The sequence below is a fragment of the Lepeophtheirus salmonis genome, chromosome 7 (assembly GCF_016086655.4).
Source record: "Lepeophtheirus salmonis chromosome 7, UVic_Lsal_1.4, whole genome shotgun sequence".
NCBI lineage: Eukaryota > Metazoa > Arthropoda > Copepoda > Siphonostomatoida > Caligidae > Lepeophtheirus > Lepeophtheirus salmonis.
This window is the reverse complement of record NC_052137.2, coordinates 25,706,066-25,726,454: the sequence shown is the minus strand read 5'-3', so window position 1 is coordinate 25,726,454 and position 20,389 is coordinate 25,706,066. Positions and strand designations below refer to the sequence as shown.

At 29.7% G+C, this 20,389-nt stretch overlaps 1 protein-coding gene across 1 annotated transcript in view; it reads right to left on the bottom strand.

Annotated features, from left to right (window-relative positions):
* The window catches only part of mtt (mangetout), a 215,547-nt gene that overhangs the window by 30,951 nt on the left and 164,207 nt on the right, over positions 1-20,389 (bottom strand). The window contains exon 8 of the mRNA XM_040716329.2: positions 11,986-12,160. Within this exon, the coding sequence (XP_040572263.1) occupies positions 11,986-12,160 (175 nt within the window). The remainder of the gene's footprint in view (positions 1-11,985; positions 12,161-20,389) is intronic.

Genomic DNA, 20,389 nt, shown 5'->3' with positions numbered 1-20,389 from the left:
AGTTTTCTGCGGTTTAACAAGAGGAACAATCGACTACATCATGTAAGAATGCAGCAGATTGAGGAAAATCTACAGTGGCGTACAAATCATCGTTGAAGAGGGATTTGTCCCCAACTTTCGGAAAACTATTTTTATCAACAGCAAACGATGGACAAATCATGACGTAATAATTAGAAAGACCAAGTATATTATATAAAAATAGTGCACTACAAGAAGTGTTAACTTTGGTGGCATTTTATGCATATTGATATATTATTTTATTACTGTCATGGATCTATCGATGGTTTTTGATGATTGAAAGTTAAATCTGCATTGTAATGCATGATTACCAATGTTGATTAGAATGAGCATATAGATTTGTTATATATTTTACTTGCTACGTTATTATATTAGTATAATCTGTATTAGAAAATTGTTGAAACTGAATGCATTGGTGGCCAACAAAAAAAAAGTTATATACAAGAATATGGAAATCACACTAGACTAGCAGTGCACGGCATGCTTGGGTATTTATAGTAACAAATACGAACATACATACATTGTAGCTTATAGATAACAATATACACGGCGGTAATAATAAAAGATAAGTTTAAAAAAAAATATTTTTGTTATTTATTGATACGCGGCTTTACATAGCTGAAGAAAAGTAGAGGATATCATGATAAATTAGACTTTTATAAGATAAGTGACAAGGGCATATTATTAAATATTAAAGGTGTTTGCATTATTGGGATACTGTTGAACGACATAATTAAAGTTATATATTTTCTCGAAGAAGGGGTGGTGGTTATAATAAGGGCCAGTTTTTAGTGTAAAGGATGAAGTCATATTATTTAAAAGGCTTTTTTGGTGTTCTTGTGCAAAATAACGGCTTGAAAACTGTAGAATAAATACACTACCTTGAGCAATGATTACACCACACAACAACTTGTACAACTCTCTGTCGTTACACATGGCCCAATTGAAGATGGTGGGAGATAATATGGGTCTTTTTGTTATCAACATCAGCATTCCCTTACAAATCAAGGAGCTCAGAGGTTATATATTCTATGAGAGCTTAAAAGACGATGTACATGACCAATGGAGAACTGGAGCCTAGCATAGATAAAAAAGAGTTTGGACTTTTACTTGATATTTCCTTCTTTGACATGCCCAGGGATGCTTTCCTCGGAAAATAGATCTGTGCACAAAAGTAATAACATATGATAACTCCATTGGATCAAGTAGAGTTAATGCATATCAGAGAGTAACACTGAGGAGCAAGTCCTTGTTGGACTAAGAGTATAATTGGAGGTCGATATCTGAGTCATTCTTGCTGGTTATGGTGTTGGTCTTGTGTTTATTTTCTTCATCTTATGACTGTTCACAGCTAATCTTCTCAAACATCTTTCAAAATGTTTAGGTAATCTTGTTAATTTCCGATTCTTTTTTTTAAATATTGTAAATGCTTACGATTTACAGGCCTCTTATAAAAATTATTTTGATAATATTGGGAGGGGGGAAGTATTTTTCTTCTCTTTTTTCTGTTTTATTTTCAAATTTTTGATAAACTTTTATTTACAGTGGTAAGTTTTCTCAACATCATTCAACATAGTTTTTTACTTCTTAAAATGAACTTTTTCGTACTTTATTTTTCTTTTTATTAAAACTTTAAAGTTAAATAATAACTGTTTCATTCTGATAAGGAAGACATTGAAAAAACAGGCTAATCTTTTTGGGTTTTCAAAATATGTATTCCTCTAACTAATATTTTGTGGGTTTATGGTAGAGACTTATTTCATAATATATATAATAGAAGAATAGAGCTTCACAATTTTATAGTTGAATTAAATATCTTATCGTCTATAGATGGAACTGTCGTTTCTACGATCTTCTAAATTATATACATTTAGTTACATAACAAGGGCTCCCATTATAAATCCCTCCATATTCCTACACTCAAATTTAGCTAATGTTACGCCATAAATGTATTTTGATAATGCAAATAAATAAATTGCCGCCTATAATAATTGATAAATGAGTAAGTGGATTGTACTGTAGAATATATAAGGAAGCGTATTCTGAAAAGTTTCAGACCACTTCAACTTGAAAATGGAAGCGCTCGTAAATAAAAACTGGTCATATATATCTATTACCAGTTACTCACCAAGGTTTCATCCATTTTGGACGCACAGACGTTATGTAACAGTCGTTTGAGTAAGTTGATGTGAGTGCTTTTGTAAAAATGGAGAAAATCGGGTATTATTCTGTTGATGCAGTTTAGGTGCAATAAAAGTATTATTTGGAGGGGTTATAAGGATAGAAGCATCGCAAGGAGAAGTGTGTAAAGGTACAAGGAGACTATGTTGAAAAATAAAAAAAAGAATTGAGAAGAAAGGTCCTGTATCTTTTTTAGGTCAGACACTTTTCAGACCACCCTCGTATCACACTAGATTGAAAAAAAAGAAATGATACATTATGTGATAAGTTCAAGCCAATGCAAAGCAGCCCCCTTCACAACCGGCCTCATCCCTCAGATCACAAATCTACAACAAGTCCAACCCATCTATGCTCCATAAAATATCTTCCATCTATTTTCAATATCCTTCATCTCCTACTCCGATAAACAATGTATAATCCTCTACCACTTATCAAAGATATTTCCTAAATATGAAAAGGTTACATTTATTGAATTTTAACTTTCTGCTTTTTTTTTGTCTCCAATTGCAAGAAGGAAAGAGAAAAAATGTCGTACAAGCAAAATTGTAGACAATATCCCATGATCGAAATCAGGTTCTCGAGCACTAAATACGATATTTACAGTTTCCATAAATTATGGAAACTTTCTCTATATTGGGTTTTTGATAAGGTTTAAATAAAAAAGTACAAATTTATCAAATTGACTTAATTATTAATTTGTAGTAACTATATTCTTGTGGAATTTAGATATTCGTAAAAAACACATTCTGTGATTTTAATATGTTTTATTAATTACATTTAATTATTATTATTTTTTTATTTATTAATAATCTTTATGGCTTCAAATTATAATAATATTGTTTTGTTTTCGACATTATTCCTATAAGTAATAGGACTAATTAATAAAATATAAGTAATAACAATTTTACTATTTCAATTATTTGCCTCTATATACTAATGTTCTTTATAAAAATGAAGAAATTTTGTTAATTAAACATACTGAAAATAATTTATGATCAAAAAGTGTTTAAAAAAACAATGTTAAAAATTGGGGAACTGTTTTTTAAATCATATGTAGCTCCCAGAAGTATTAAAAATATGACATTTTTTATAAGTGAAAGTCTTAACTTTAATATTAAGTAAAGGCTTTTCTCAAAAACGTTATATTTTGTCATCGATTTGAGTTAAAACTATACAAAAAGAAAGAGAAAAAAGAATATAGCTTCATTTTGAAGGAATTTTATTAAAATAGTCCAAATATGGACAAGGTGAAGGTCTAGTAAAAAGAAATATAGTAATATTTCATAAAATTCAATGTTTTGTTTAGCATAGGAAAATTTATGTGTAATATGCACCGTTTTGTTATATAACTTTTTGCCATGTTGAAGGTAATTTCATAATACCTCTTACATAGAAACCCTCGTCTCTATTGGCAAAAAACTGGGAGTTGATTTTCACAAACTTATTTTGAAGGAAATTTTGACCAACTAAATCATTTGCCATAGAGAGGAACAGATGATACTCACTTGGTGCCAGGTCTGGACTATAAGGTGGATGCATAAGAACCTCTCGACCAAGCTCCCGGAGATTACTCGAATGTTTCAAGTTTGATTATTTGTTTTTAAACAATTTAATTCTAAATTAGATAAAAAATTATTTTCTATGAGTAATTAAAAACAACAATATTTAGCTAAATGACACGATATATATAAGAATGTGACGTTATCATCAATCTATCTCAGTGAAATTGTAAATATAAATATACAATGCTAATATTTTTTTTCCCACCCTTCCCTCTTCTGTGAGTCCACGCATTGCCTCTTCAATCAGTTCCAGTAATACTGAACTGTTTAATTTGACTCTGAAGCATCTATTTTTGTATACATTGAAAATAAATTCCGTAATAAGAGTCTATCATCATGTTTTTCGTCAGCTTCTGGAGACATAAAGAAAAACCAGTACCTTTCCTTTAGTGTTTCTTTGTAGCTGTCTTTAACAGTTTCTTCTTACATGACGTACTTCTCGTAGCTCATCTAACTGCCGGCAACCCAGAAAAAGGTGAGAAAACGTTTCTACTTTGTCTTATCAGAAAGAGCCTTTTTTAACTTGGTACTTTTAATACAAACGAATTACCAACAACCTATGTACGCAACTAAGGTAACATTACAATAATTTAATTAGAAGTTCAATAAATGACTAGATCATAAAAAAACAACAAAAAAACTATTGGAGTATTAGTAAATTGTCTACTTCCTCATTGATTTATGCTTTTTAACATTAGATCCAACGAATTCAGTGATTTACATACATTTTCCATGCTTGAAGTTATTAACAGTCTTGGTACTCTTATGTCTGACCTTTTTGGCAATTTGTTCCGAGACAAAAGTTGAGGGCCCGTCCATCGTGACTGTCCGACCGTCAGAGTTAGTTTCCTCGAACTGCTTTCCGACTTCGAACTTCAATTCCATTGACTTGGATACCGTGGAAATTTGAAAGACCACACCTCGCCCTCCTTTGCAACTTCAAAGCTAGGATTCGGTACAAGGGTGGCTTTATGAAGTATGACATTAACATCAAGCTCCTTCAAGAGGACCTTGTAATTTTTGTAGGATGTTCTGTTGTATCCTCCTCTTCCTCCATCTGCTGTAGTGTATTTTTTTCAGGTAGTAACGTGTTTGTTATACAATCTAGCATTAAGAATTAAAAGTGAAGGGAAGATCGCATTAACCAGTTAATTTATCTGGGAATGCTGCAAATCTGATGAAAGTTGTTAGAACGTAGGATCTTAACTCATTTGGAGGTAAAGTATTTTTATTTTGAGTTGACAAATACTGCCAATTGTACAAAGAGGCACAAGAGAAGATGTAGTTGGTGCAGGTATTAAGCGAACTTCACTTTTGTCTAAATTTGTGACATTGGATTGAACAGGGTTTAATTAAATAAACATTAGCAAATAAAGGCTATTATAATATATTGTATTAAAATAAATCTTATAATTTTAATTACAAAAAAAGAAACAGCAACGAAAAAAACCAAAAAATTTATTAATCATCAATTTGGTTTAGCAAATTAAATCATCTTGATTCATTTCGTAATTTTTTTCTCGTATCCATGACCCTAGAAGTTTTTTTCCAGTGGTCTTACAAAGGGTCATTCTTTTTGAAAAAATGGACTTAAAAATTCTTTTTTTCTGCATTAATTACAAGGCCAGAGCCTTGAGAGTATGTTGTCAAGATTTTTGTCACATTTTTAATAGATATTAAAGGTTGAAGTGGAGTACCAGTAAAAATGAAACTGAAGTCATTTGCATAACATAAGGATTTTGGATTAGATATTGAAGAATTAAAACTATAGGATTTTTCATTTTAATGGATGTTTTATATTAAAAGATCGATGCGTAAAATAAAAAGTATTGTAAAAGAAGGGTCTCCTTCGCACACGCCTCTTTTGTGGTAAAAAAAGCATTTTTGTGTTCTATATTCAAACAGCATTCTACTTCTGGATAGGATAAAGCCAACCATTTGAATAATATAGTCTTCCTGTAAAGGCAATTATATATTTGTGAGATAAGGCATTAAAAGCATTAGCGAAATCAATTGCCATTAGTGATGCATTATTTTCAGATTCTTATAGGGTTTATATGGTAAAAGGCACATTACCCATTATTTTGCCCTTAACGAATCCATACTAGGCAGGATACACTACTTTTATAAATACTATACTAAACTTATTTGCAAGAATTTTGGAGAAGATTTCCTATATTGTATCTTGTATAGTCAAAGCAAAATGGTTATCTAAATATTTAGAATCTTTCTTGGGGTTTAAATTTAAAACAATATAACCGTCGAATGCAAAACTAGAAAACTATCCAATTGACATAACCTTTTCATAAAAAGAAAGAAGAATTGGCAACAATTGGTTTTGTTATTTTTTACATGATTCAAAAGTCAATCCAGAGGGGATAGGTGCTTAATTTAACTTAGTGTTATTCGCAATAGCTGTTTTTTTTTTTCAACACTCATATGACGTTCAAATACATTGTTGTCGTTCTTAGACACATTGAGGAACCATCGCATTTCACTAATATAGTCATAGCAAAAGTATGCATTGTTAATTTCACATCTAGAGCATTTGCACATTTTTCCAGAATAAGAACAACCATACAGTTTCGAATAAAAACTTTCAATTTTATCACATATAATTTTAAGATTTTCAGAAATTTCCCCAACCGTTTTAAATATCGATTCCTATTTTTAGTGTCTTTTTTTATTCTGTTGTTGTAAAACTTGTAATCTTGAGTGTGATTAGTCCTCAGTGTTGTTAAATTTTATCCCTAGTCTGTACAATAAGTCTTTTCCTCATATCATAAGATGTAGTTTATTTTTTTTCTTGTATAGGCACTTCTTCATTTGCTATGTACTCTAAAGTATTTTTGTGACTAATTATTTCTTAAAATCTTCTAACTCCAGCTTTTTGGCATATTCTTTTAAGCATTTTCTCAAACTCAGTCCCCTTTATTGTTTATAATGGCCTTGGTGCATTCAAATATATTCATACTTTTGGTATTAACATACGGGTCATCTAATAGGATAGAGTTTAGCTTCCATGACTTTTTATTTTTAATATTATTTGAAGAAGTGTCAATTTGGACAAAAATGCATTTATGGTCAGATTGTTGTGTTTCTATCACCTTGTATAACTTCAAAGATTCTTTTAAGACACCATTGAATAGAACAAGATCGATACAAGAGGATACTGGCCTCAAAAATTTGTCACAGGAGGAAAAAAATATGGATGTAATTTCCTTGATGCTTATTTACAAGCATCAAGGAAACCATAGGGTACAATAATTGGAAAAAAATTAGTAGCTCTTGGATGAGAGTTTTTGCGTTCGCGATGTTGAATCCCTACTGACTTTGAGCTTGACATTAAAATCCCCTGCTATTATGGTAACGTCAATTTAAGTGTCCAATAATTTGTATGTTGCCTTTATAAGGTTTCCGTCTTTGCTTCGAAATTCTACATTTGGGAACATAATATTTTGTATCAAGATAGTGACTCAACTTTGGATTAACTAAAGTGACTATTAAAATATGAAAAAGATACATAACAATCCAGTAAAACAAAACTATTTTCTAAGTTACATAGATTATCAACTAATACAATTATATCAGGGATATATAGGAGCTTCAACAATAGCAACATATTAAATTCCTGTATGAGACTTTGTACAGGAATTAATACTTAATGAAAAAATCGTCACTGTCATATGCATTTCTTCTGTTTTTGAGAGGAAGGATTTCCATAACTCCGTAACGAATTACATTTTAAAGATGAGATACATTTCATGAATGTTTTACGTGTTTTTTAGTTTGACCATATCTTTCAGGTTCTAAACGCGTTTCAGAAGCAGGGCTTTTTGTATTAGATCCTGATGTAGACCTTGACGGTAATATGTTGTCCTTAGATATCCTTAGATTTATCGTAGGGAGGTTTTCGGGATTTTTTTTACTACTATACTCGTTTTTTTAGGCAAGCTTATATACTTTATTACTTCTTACAGTTTAAATTTTTTTACAGCTTTGTTTCCACTTTTCTCTCTCCTGGAAAGAGCCTTTGCATAAAACATTCCAGGTATTATCTTCACATTATATAGTATTTCAGGAGGACGATTATTTGGATTTTTAATCCTTGTGGGCACCCATGAAAGACACACACTCAAACTCTATTATATATATTCAGATAAACACAAAGGAAGAAAGCCAACATGTTCGGCTAGTGATAATCTATTTTTATATTTAATTGATCACAAAAATATTTAGTTATATTTTTATCACAACTTGTATTCTTTAGCTTATTATGTTGAAATACATAAAAAAAGTATCTAATTAATTATTGAAGAAACTTATGGATGGATAGGTAGTGTCTTTGAAAATGTATTATGGATATACCTAACATAAACAATAGGTGTTTACATAACGTAAATATACTAATCAATAATTAATTAGTCTTTAATTTTTCAATATTAGTTATTCTTTTCAGCATATACTAAGTAAATCTTTTTTTATATAGATTTAGTGACTATATGCTTTGATCTAATGATAAGTATTCATTGTTGGTTTAAAGACAAATTTTACTAAATTATATTTCTTTCTTCCTTCAAATATGAGATATTAACACTTATTTATTGAAATTAAGTAGTAGTTTAATCTCCAATAAGATATTTTTCCATATTTAAAGTCAAAGTCAGCTTTTTTGAATTCCAAATTATGCCAAATCTATAATACTTAGAAAAGATAATGTGAAATTTTTCTGTCTACCAATTTTTTTATTAAAATTAATAATATCTAAAATACTTTTAACATTACTAATTAACTGTATTCAAAGGTAGTGACTATATGCTTTCATCTAATGTTACCTCCAGCCACTAAATTATCTGTTAGACAAATATAATAAACGAAAACTTTATGTACAGGAGTTCCCCGCATATTATGGTTTCAAACACCGAGGATTTCCCATAATGCGGTTTTTTGAAGTATTTTGATTCCCCGTATAGTGTGGTATGTTCCCCATATATCACGTACCATTTAATTATCACCATAAATTATCAAAAAATAAAAATTTAGGTTAACAAGAATTTTTGTAGTTGTTCATGAGTTCGTTCATATTATTCATGGGCGTAAACATTATGTATCTGATTCGATACCTAGACTTGAAACTTAAGGTGATTATTTATTAAACAAACTTGCAATTTAAAAAGCAAGTAAAGTACATATTAGTTAAGTATTTAAATGATTGGATTAAAAATCACCAGTTTTGCACAAAAATATAATCTGGCTTACTTTATTTTATTATAATTTATGACGAATAATTTCTTTTGTACATACCATACCAAAAAAAAAAAAAAAAGAAGAAAAATAGTAAAAAAAAGTACTTTGAAAAACAATTTTTCCCATTTTACGAGTTTTAATACTAAAAATATAGCCATACTACGTGGATTTCATATAACAAGGAGTTTTCTTTCCCGATGGTTTGAAGGTCAATCAAGGTGTTCATATGGACATGCTACAATCCCAAGTACTTCACTGGATCCAGGAACAGCAATAGGAAGGGTACTATTGTTCTCTGAAGGACGGAGCACCTTAACATACTACAAAGTCTCTGCAAGAGTGGTACTAAACCACTTTCCAACACTTTTGGTGTTGACACATGTAGCCCGTTCTTCCGAAGATCTTAACGTAATGGACTTTTCCGTATAGTCCATTCTGGAGAGAAAGGTTAGTGTGACTTCATACCACAGCGTCAATAACTTGAAGGCTGTCATAGTGTCTGCATGGGACAACTTGTCGGAGGAGAAAATCCATACAGCCTTTAAAGCAGTTCCGAAGTGTCTGAGAGCTGTAGTTGCCGCAAATGGTAACCATATGGAATGAACTGGCAATCATTTTAAAGGAAATTTTAGGCTGATTGTAATGATGTAAATAGATGTTTCAAAAAATAAATATTAGTGTATTTTTTGGCTGTTGAAATTGTCGTAAGACTTATGGGTCATCCTGTATATATAAAATACAGAGTGTCTCTAAAATAAAATATAATGATCTAAAGTAACCATACATTTACGATAAAGAAACCTATTTTTTCCCCCCTAAAATCTAGTTAAAAAATGTCTTGTTTCAAATACTATAATACATATAAAACTAACGTCAAAAGATTTATTGATAAATTGAAATAAAAAAACTAAAATATAGATATTTTACAAACATGCCTGAAAATACTTTAAATAAACTACGTAAAAGCATTTTCGCCCTTCGGCTAACACACATTTATTATTTTTGTTTTTTAAGAAATAGAAAAAATTAATATATTCAGAACCATATTTTGAAATGAAATAACTAAATAGATGAAAATTTAAGGTAATAATATTTGGAAAAAACAAAAACAAAAAAAAACAACACATTCCTGTATTAGAAAGATAAATTATGTATAAGGTATCGTTTATATAGTTTCTACAAAATGTCTCTAATCATACAAAAATCCATTGAAATGTACAATCACATATATAATCTAATATTTTTTTAAATTTATAATTCAATATTATAGCTAAAACTAAATAATAACTCTTATATTACAACGTCAAAAGATTTATGTTAAAAAAGTCGATTTTTATTGATTTTTTCAGTTAACTTTTAATTTTTTTATGGAGTATTCAATAAATTAGCTATAACAAGTTGAGTCAAAATGCTTCAAAATTAAATTTACTGGGTGGTTTATTGATACCTGAAAACTTACTAATTCAATAATTAATGAAGCTTTAGTAATTGAAATTAATTTATAAGTCGATACATTGATGCATAAGCAATTAATTACAAAACAAAATAAACCTGAGCTCTTTAGCTTACGTACAAGTCAAGAAAATGACACCTGAACGTGATCAACGAATTTTCAATCGCACACTTAAGAAGTTGCACGTCTCCAAGACCACTGTCTACGCCGTCAGAAGTTCGAAACGTTAGAGAAGAAGTCTCTATCAAAAATCCAAATTGAATCTGAAGGAGTTTAAGAAAATAGCCCAGGCCAATATCCTAGAATTTATGAGGGCCCATGCAAGAGATCTTGGGGGTTCACACCCGATTGTCCAGATATATATCAAAAAGGGGATGGAAAGAGCCCTGTGAGAGTGGAGACCCATTTTTGAAACCAGGAATGAAAGAAACCCATCTCCTCCGTCGCGAGACTCTTTTGAACGCCTTTTAAAAACTTGTAGCCCTCTACAGCTCTGATGCCAACCTGCTGGACTACACTTTTTTGTTACATATCAAGAAGAAGGCCTACGATGTCCTTCATACAAACACAGGGCCCTTAAAAGCCACGTTAAGTGGGACGCCATGACAGAAGACTACATCTGCAGCAGGTGCCTGGTCTTCCACTACCGCCTGGACGCCATCTTTGCCCCTAATGGCGGCTACATTAACGATGAAGGGAGCTCAGACACACATCTATTTATAGTGTTAATTTTCTTAAAATTTTATTCTCAATGTATACATAATATCTTCTTGAATTTTAAAATTCAAGGTGTTCAAATTTTAATGAACCACTCGGTAATTAAGTGAACTTTTGGCTAATTATAATAAATAACTTATATTTTGGAGATAAGATAAGTATAACTGTAATTTAAATATGTTAGATATCCAATGTTTTTATTGATTAGATGTGAATGATCTAATCGACATATTTATATTTTGTTTCTGAACTTTTCCTATCTCTAAAATGTTTATTACTTTTTACAATTACTAAAATAATTGACTTAATTATATTTAATTTCCAAGCATTTTCACGCAAACTTATTTTGCATATTTATTAAGTATTCTATAAGAAAATTAAAAGTTAACTTGAAAAAATCAACTTTTTTAACGGCAAATTTTTTAAAGTTGTAATATAACTTTTATTAATTAATTTTAACTATAAAATAATGCAATAAAAGAAAGCGAAAAAAATATTAGCTTCCCATTAAGAATCTTCATTTTTGTATGATTAGACACATTTCGTGGGAACTGTATTCAAGATAACTTAATATATATATTATTTTTTGAGTGCTGGAATGTTTTTCATCAATTTCTGTTACCTTTAATCATCATCGTTATAGTTAATTCATTTTGAAATATAGCTCTGTATCGAAATAATAATCTACAGACACAATTAAAGAAAAGTGCTACTGCTAATTTGATTTTTTGAATTTAGAATAAAACTTCTCTTTTTAAAATGTCATTTGGCTTTATGTCAACGTAAGTAAGAGTAATTATAATTTACCTTAGAGCATATGCAAATGCCATAACGGCATCACTAACAAATTGAAGCTGAGCCTCAAATTTTGTATTTTCCCTCGTCAGTCTTTCCTTGCCATTGCAGATTCGTTTGTAGCCTATATTATAGGGTGTTTCTAATCCTTGAGTATGACGACATTCAAAGTGATCTTCCCAAAATTCTACAAAAAAAAAAATAAACGAATTAATATTAGCGGAAAGAAATATATGTTATTACTTTATTTATTAGATGTATTTAAATAAATAGGTATGATATTCATCAACATTTAAAAGTTTATTTTATATTTATAGCTCTTTAAAAGTTTTAATTAAGTAAGTATGCTTTTAATCTTTGTAATAATAATATAGGTATTATAGAAACCTTCTCTATGTCATTAGAAAATACAACTACTACAAATATAAGGTATAGTTAAAAGAAATCCAATATTTTAATGTGATTTAAAAAAATAAATTTATGTTTATCTCCTTAACAATCAAAAATGTGCTTACATGACGGCAATTTTATCCACATTTTCGACAACATAGCCTTCTAGACCCTATTGCATTTTTGACATCAAAATTACTAGATGCTTGTAATTGGCTGTTACAGTATCAGGACAATAAAAACTATTTGCATTTTCAGCTACCGTCCTTGTGTTTTCCCTTATACCGAAGAAAAACTGTAAAATATGATGTATTTTCTCTTTGAGGGCGTTCATTTTTGGTTTGCTCTCAAGCAATCGCAAAACTATTTAAAAAGTTTTTAAATGTGCAAAACTTTCTTTATGAAACACAATCTAGCTTAAACCAATCGCACTTATACCAGATGTCCCGAAAGTCTTGACCGGTACCTTCGATGGCTTTTTTCAAGGTTTCAAAGACTTTTTTACGTAAATGTTGCGTAAATAAAAGTTAAAGACCTTTTTCGGATTAACAAGTTTTGTTTCAATAACATTTCGTAATTCATAATTATTTTTGACATGGAGGCTAAAAGACATGAAGTAGCTGCTCTGCTTCGTGGAGGAATCAGCCACAAGGAGATCTCTGAGGCCACCCGCATGTCCACCAGCACCATTGGTAGGATCAAGAGGAGGTTGCATAAGGGGGAAGGCCTTGAAAACAAGCCTCGAAGTAGGAGACCTGTCTTAAAGACCACCAAGGCCACTAAGAAGAAGATCAGGGCCCAGATCAAGATAAACCCTCTTCTGAGCATCAGAACAATTGCCAAGAAGAACAACATGGGTAAGACTACTGCTGCCAACATTGTCAAGGACATTAGGGGCAAGTCGTTGGTCCGCACAACCCGTACCATGTTGTCCATGGCCAATATGGAGGCCAGATACATCCGATGCAAGAAGATTTTGAACAACATGAAAAGCAATGGGGACATAATTCTCATTTTTTCCGATGAGAAAACTTTTACAGTGGATCCAGTCTTCAACCGCAAAAAGATCGCAACATTAGCCTTAATGGTTATGTGGGATCTGAGAAATATGTGTCCATGACCTAGCACCCAGCCAGCATCATGATGCTTGGAGTTGTTGGCTCAGATGGTAAAGCTATGCCTCCAGTCTTCTTCCTAGAGGGCTACAGGCTCACCTCGGAGGACTACATCAAGGTGCTCAAGACCAAGGTGATCCCATGGATCAGGAAGGAATATCCTGGCAAGAGGGTGTGTTTCCAGCAGGATGGGGCACCCGCACACACAGCGAAGAATACCCAGAAGTGGTTGAAGGAGAATGTGGAATTCTGCCCTAAGGACTTCTGGCCCCCCTCCTCCCTCGACCTGAACCCCTTGGATTTCAGCATCTGGGCACACATTGAGAGGCAGGCTTGCAAAAAACGCCACAGCAGTACCAAAGCTCTCGATGCCAGTATCACCAAGGCCTGGGCCAAGATGGACCCGACCCACATCAAGAACACCTACTCCTCCTTCCGTCCCCGTGTTGTGGCTGTTATGGAAGCTAAAGGCCAAATTGTTAAAACATATTATAGATCATAACCAAGCGAAGTTTTTTTATTAAAAATATTTCTCTGTATCTCTACTTTTAGTCCTTGTAGATCTTAATGAAGTTGGAAGTTAGAAATTAGTCAGGACTTTCCAGACACCCGGTACAACGCAAGATACACATTACTAAATTCATCACTTATTATAAAGTATAGTGGAGACTAATATTTTTAATAAGTATTAAGTTAAAAAAATGAACCATTTTTTAAATAAGGGGGTAATTGATCAGCTGCATTTTATTCCTTTTCAAAAAAAAATTGTACTTCCCTCCCTCTTTGTTAACTTTTTTACCATAGAAAAAAAATAAGCTTTTGCAAATTTCACTTTCTTAGAAGAAAAGAGTGCATTGTTTTATTTTTAAACAAAACTTTTTTTAAAAGTCTTCTTGAGACTTTTTTTTCGGAAAGAATCTCATCTAATGACGTTTTTTTAGCGAAAATATATATATATTTTTCTATTTTTAAAGTAAAATTTCTTTCAGAAAGAATATTTGCGTTCATATAATAAAATATTGAAAAATTATGGTTTAAAATTAATATCCTCTAATACAATTTCATTATTGATAACAAAAATGAACTAACATGGTCATTGAAAAACATAAACAATTAAAACTATACCAATACAATAAAATAAACAAACAGAATAGCCATTTCCATATATTTTTTATAATTTTTGTCCGTGTTCTCTGTGACGTCATATATACCAGCTGGTATATTATTCATGCCCATGTGATTGTCAAGTACTCCCCCTCCCTCCCTCCCTCCAAAAAGGATTAACGTGGTTTCAGGCCTTACCCTCTCCCTGATAAGTATCCACGTGATTTGTGAATTTCCCTAATATTAGATATATTCAGAATATAGGTTATATTAATGTGTATAAAGTAATCATGAACTAATTTATCTATAATACATTTAAATTATAAAAACATTAAATGGTAAGTAATTAGATCTCTTCCAAATAAACAATTTTCACCATACACTACTATGGAGGAGTTGACCTATTGGATAATATGGTTGCAAACTATGCAATCAGTTTACGAAGGGAAAAATGGTATCGGTGCATTTATAATTGGTTTCTGAATGTGCAAATGGTTCAAGCATGGCGTCTTTATAGAAAAAGTGTTGAAATTTAAAAGAGAGACAAAATATTTCGTTTCTTGATTTTACACGAGCTTGTACAGAATCTTTGGTAACAAATCATGGTGAAAATATAAACACCGCTATAATGCCAAACTTTAGGCATAGAGCAAATATTTTTTCTGTACGTTACGACAATGGTGGACATCTAATTGTCAAAACAAATAAACGAAATGTTTGTGCATCTTGTTCGTCAAGATGCGTATATAGATGCAAAAGTGTGACGTGGGTTTGTGCGCTAATTGTTTTGAGAAATATTGTATTCAAAACTTGGATCATAGTATGTATCAATGTATATTAGAAAATATTTTTATTTTATTTATCAAAATGAAGTTAACTTAGGATAAAATGATTGGAAAATTAGTCATAACCGTATTTATTATCATTGCATCATATTAATTTATAAATATAAATATTGTTGTGGGAGATTTTCTACGGCGTACATATATGTACGTGCCCACCAACGGCACAATAGTTAATTTTGATTTAAAAAAATTAGAATTTGATTAAATGTACTTATAGAAGCTACTCAACAAAATTTCATCAAAAATTTTAAACGATTTCTACACTCGGGAAGTAATGGGTTAACTATTATGATTCCAATTTTCTTAGGTCTAATCTAACTTTTTGAAGCAGTTACATTGGTTGGGGACCATGGCTCAGCCTGCAATATGTATATTTGAATAATATATCAAAATGGTATACATGACGTAAAAGCGAACATTGTTGCTACATTGTTATTACTTAGATCAAAAATTACTTTACGGCAAACATACATCCAGACTAATTTTGCTTTATTAACTAAGATTCTTTAATTACTTTAAGAAAAATAAATTTAAATTTAAGATATAAACATAAATTTTATATCTTTTAAATAAATAAAATCATACTGTTAACTATCATAAAATGAGATATTCCTCTATTTGGAATAATTCACTTTTCTGCTTTTCGAGTCGTATGAGTTTGACTTGATTGGAGTTACCCGAATGGACAATTACCTATGTATAATACCTAATCTACAAATATATTCAAGTTCTAAGGGCTAAATACTTTCTCTTCCATTATGGCAAGAAAACCCCAGAGGTTTGGCTTTATTTATTTTTTTCAAGCAGGCGACAAGAAGGCATTTAAAAAAGTACAAAAAAAAATTGCTTATTTTTGATCTTTTTCGAAAAGATGCAAATTACTAGAGATTTTCAAAAATATTATAAAATATCAAAGAAAATTTGATTAGATTTCATTTGGTATTACTTTCAATGCTCCGGTAGCAATTACATAAAAGATACTCTTCAAATTTTATTGTAAAATGTATTCGTAACTTCTACCTATCAGCGGGTCCAGTTTGGCCTTATTGGCTGAGCCCTTCTTTCTCTCAAAGGTTTCAGACTTGATGACAGAGCGACGGTGGTCATGAACAGGCCCAATTGCTTGAACTACGCAATTGGAAATTTGTTGATCACGCTCAAGTGTCATTTTCTTAACTTGTACGTAAACTAAATTAACCATGTTTTTTTTTGTTTTATAACAAAGTCTTTATACTTTAATATATCGAAATATGAAATAATTTAAATCATTTAAACTTCATTAATTGTTGAATGAGTAAGTGTTCAGATTTCAATGTACCACCCGGTACGAAACGTACATTCTTTAGGAACAACCGGGAAGCGAACTTACGCACATTGAGTTCAAGAGAATAATTCATATCGACCGCGTTGTCTATTGAACTGCGTTATTCCATCACATTTGCAACAATATTAAGGGGTGATACATATTTTTGTACTTAGCTAGGCAGCAAAAAAACAAAATACCCAATTACCCAACCTTTTATACTTTATTTTTATTTTTATGCCTTTGTATTTTATTCATACAAGAACATACTTTTAGAAATTAAAATATAATGATTATTCATTGGTATTTTGGTATAGATCTAATAATAGAAAATTAACATAAGCTTTATTAATATTTAATGAAAAAACGTAAATTTCCTTTTATTAACACTTAATTAATAATGTTTAATCGTTTTTGTAAGTTGTTATAAACAAGGACCTCACAAGAAAAAACTTAAAATATAATAAAACAATATATTTCATTTTTTGTTTTAATTAATAGAACTCGACAGTCTTTTATGAAGTATATTTATTTGAAGTGTTGGAAATTAGCATTTATATCTATTGTTTCATTTATCAAAGTTTAAAGAAAGGGCAATTATTATTCTTATGATGCTCACATAGGGATTTCCTTTAAACACAATAAGCAACAATGCAATTCTATCTTTCTAATAAAAAAATTCCATTCCTTGTAATAATCATCTATTTATTTAATATTATGACGTAATAACTTAGTTTTTATAAATATATATATTCATATTTCATTTGTCTATTTTTTAGGACTTGTAGATCTATTGAAAATTTAATTCTTTTTCAATCTAATGCAAACTAATATTATTCAAATAAAGTAACTCAATACACGAGTTAATTTGGTATAAAACTTGTTCGATGCCTTCTTCAAGAATAATTTGTCTTTAGTGGTGACGTACTTCAAAACTTTACACCATTCGGTTTATCATGTCGTAAGTTTGATTTTAGCTTCCCAAAAAATAATTTTAGAGCATTGAAAATGCTACCAAATGAAATCTAATAAAATTTTCTTTAATGTAATTTAAAGTAATGCTTCTGATTATTGTTGACTTTTGGAAAAAAGTCAACAATAAGCAATTTTGTGTGTAGCTAACGTTTAGTATTTCATATTTAAGTATTAAAGAAAAAACTGTCTAGTCAAGCTTATTGCCTCAAATTAAAAAAGAAAATAAATAAAAAGTACACATCTTTATTTTTTAAGCAAATTTGGCCACATTATAACACCGTTTAGTGTGTTTTACTTCCGTTAGTACTATAATATTTTCAACAATGATAATACGATATTAATAAGAAAGAAATTATAATGCCAATGGGATTCTAGTAAAAATTTCCAATGTCGATTATTTTATATTTTGGATAATATTTAAAAATATCATTTTTCTGTAAATTTCTAAGAATTACAATTGATAAAATAAATTGCCTTCCTTTATATAATTTAAATAATATTTAAATTGAATATAGGCAAGCGATTCCTCTTTTTCCTCGAAATTTTCCCTTGCGCAAGTAATCCCAGAGCAAATTTTCCTAAGGCCAGCTTTCTTAGATTCCATGAGTATATTTCATAACTTAGAAAAGTAATAAATAGATAAATACCAGTAATAAATAATAATACATAAGAATCATAATAAGAAAATAAACATTTTATTCTCCATTTCAGAAAAAACTCCCGATTCCTATTAATCGTCCCATCACTAATTTATAAAACCTAAAAGTGATATTTACACTACATTAAAAAAAACATTGTACATTGTATCAAGATATACATATAAATATGGGCCAGTTTTGAATTGAATCATTTACCTTGAGAAGTATTTCTTTAAAATTTTTTTTATAAGTTTTTGTTATTTATCTAATGTGGATGTAAATAAGAGATAAAATTATGTTTTTCCAAAAATTGACGTCCTTTTGCAGAGAAAAAATATGTTTTCATATTCTAAACATTTATAAATATATATATATAATAATTGCAAAAAAGTAGTATGAAACCTTCAACTAACGCAACGAAAACTGTACATATTAAAATACCATAATATAAGATTATTCCAAATTAATTTTAGTTAGATTCATATTTAACTTACAGTCCATTATTAAACTATTTTCACTAAAAAAGAAAATTGGGTAAGAATTGATATTAACTACGAAAAATAATTAATACTTTATATATTTAAGCTAAGAGTCGAATTTTTAAGTGACATTGATTTAAGTGTAAATATTACTGCTGTGTTAATAGGACCATATTAGACGTTAATGGATTAAATATATAGCTAAAAAATAGGTTAGAATTACTTTTAACATATATAATTGTTACTTTAGCGTGACGACGTCGATAATATAGTGTAAAAATTATATAATTTTTTGAATAATATATTATTTTGATAAAGATAAAGTAAAATGTTTGTACAAAGATCCAAAGTGTACATCATGTTCAATTTATAGATTTATTTTGATTGAAAGCGAATTCGACGGAGATAGTTGAATACTGATACTAGACTAGAATAATAAGTTGTACCTCAAATAAGTGATTATATTACATGACATAACAAAATAAAAATATTTTATTGCAAAAGTATTTTTAACACATACATTATTTATTGTTCATTTACAAAAATGAAGTGTTATAATTATTAATGCTTTCAACTTAATTGTTTTATCAAACACAGCTTTTCAGAATATATTTTGATTAAAAAAAATTCTATAAATATTCTGCAACAAAGTACTCTACATCCAATTAGTTTCATTAACGAGAATAAAATTATTGTAGGGTACTTTCTATAAAAAAAAATTATATTTAAAATGTGATTCACTATATATATTTATATTTTAAATAACTAGGTCGTGAATAAAAGTTATAAACAAATGAAGATAACGTCATAAATTTGGAAATAAAAATAGCAAAAACCCTCGTGAGTATACATTTAAAAAAAGTATATATTGATAACTTGCTAGATATTATTATTTAAAAAAAAAACCCTCTCATATTACATTTTTTAACGTATTAGCGAGCAAGGAGCACTATAGTAGTTTTCTGTCAGTAGACATCCATTCATTAAATTTGTCAATATATACTTTTTTTTTTAAATTTACACTTACGAGTATTTAGACCATTTTCACATAAATAATGTATAGCGATGTAAAGATTGTCAAAATCCTCCTGAGTATAAATTAAAAAAATAAAAAGTATATGTTGGTAACTTACATGCATAATGTATGTATATAAACTCGTAAATTATAATTGTTTAAGTTTAAAAAGATAAAATGAAATAAGATTTTATTTCCTAAAAAAAACATTTGCTTCATTTTGTGAAAGCAATATATTTTTTTTTATTATATAAATAGGTATTAATTCAATTTTGGGTTCTTTGAGTATCAACTGTTTTTGAAAAGGTTTTTTACAATTATTCCTAGTCAAGTATGAAATGTTTTCACTACGAACCCAAGCAAAAAAAAAAAAGAAAAAAAGAAGACTAAAGTATAACTCAATTCTGTGCACTACAGTTAATAGTTGTAAAAAATATAACCTGTCAGTATGTTAATAAAATAAACCGAAAAATAAAGTGGTCCCCAGGTGTGGGATGTAGAACCCCTGTAACCCCCTCCCCAAGAAGGAATCTTTGTTTTGTACTAGGAAAT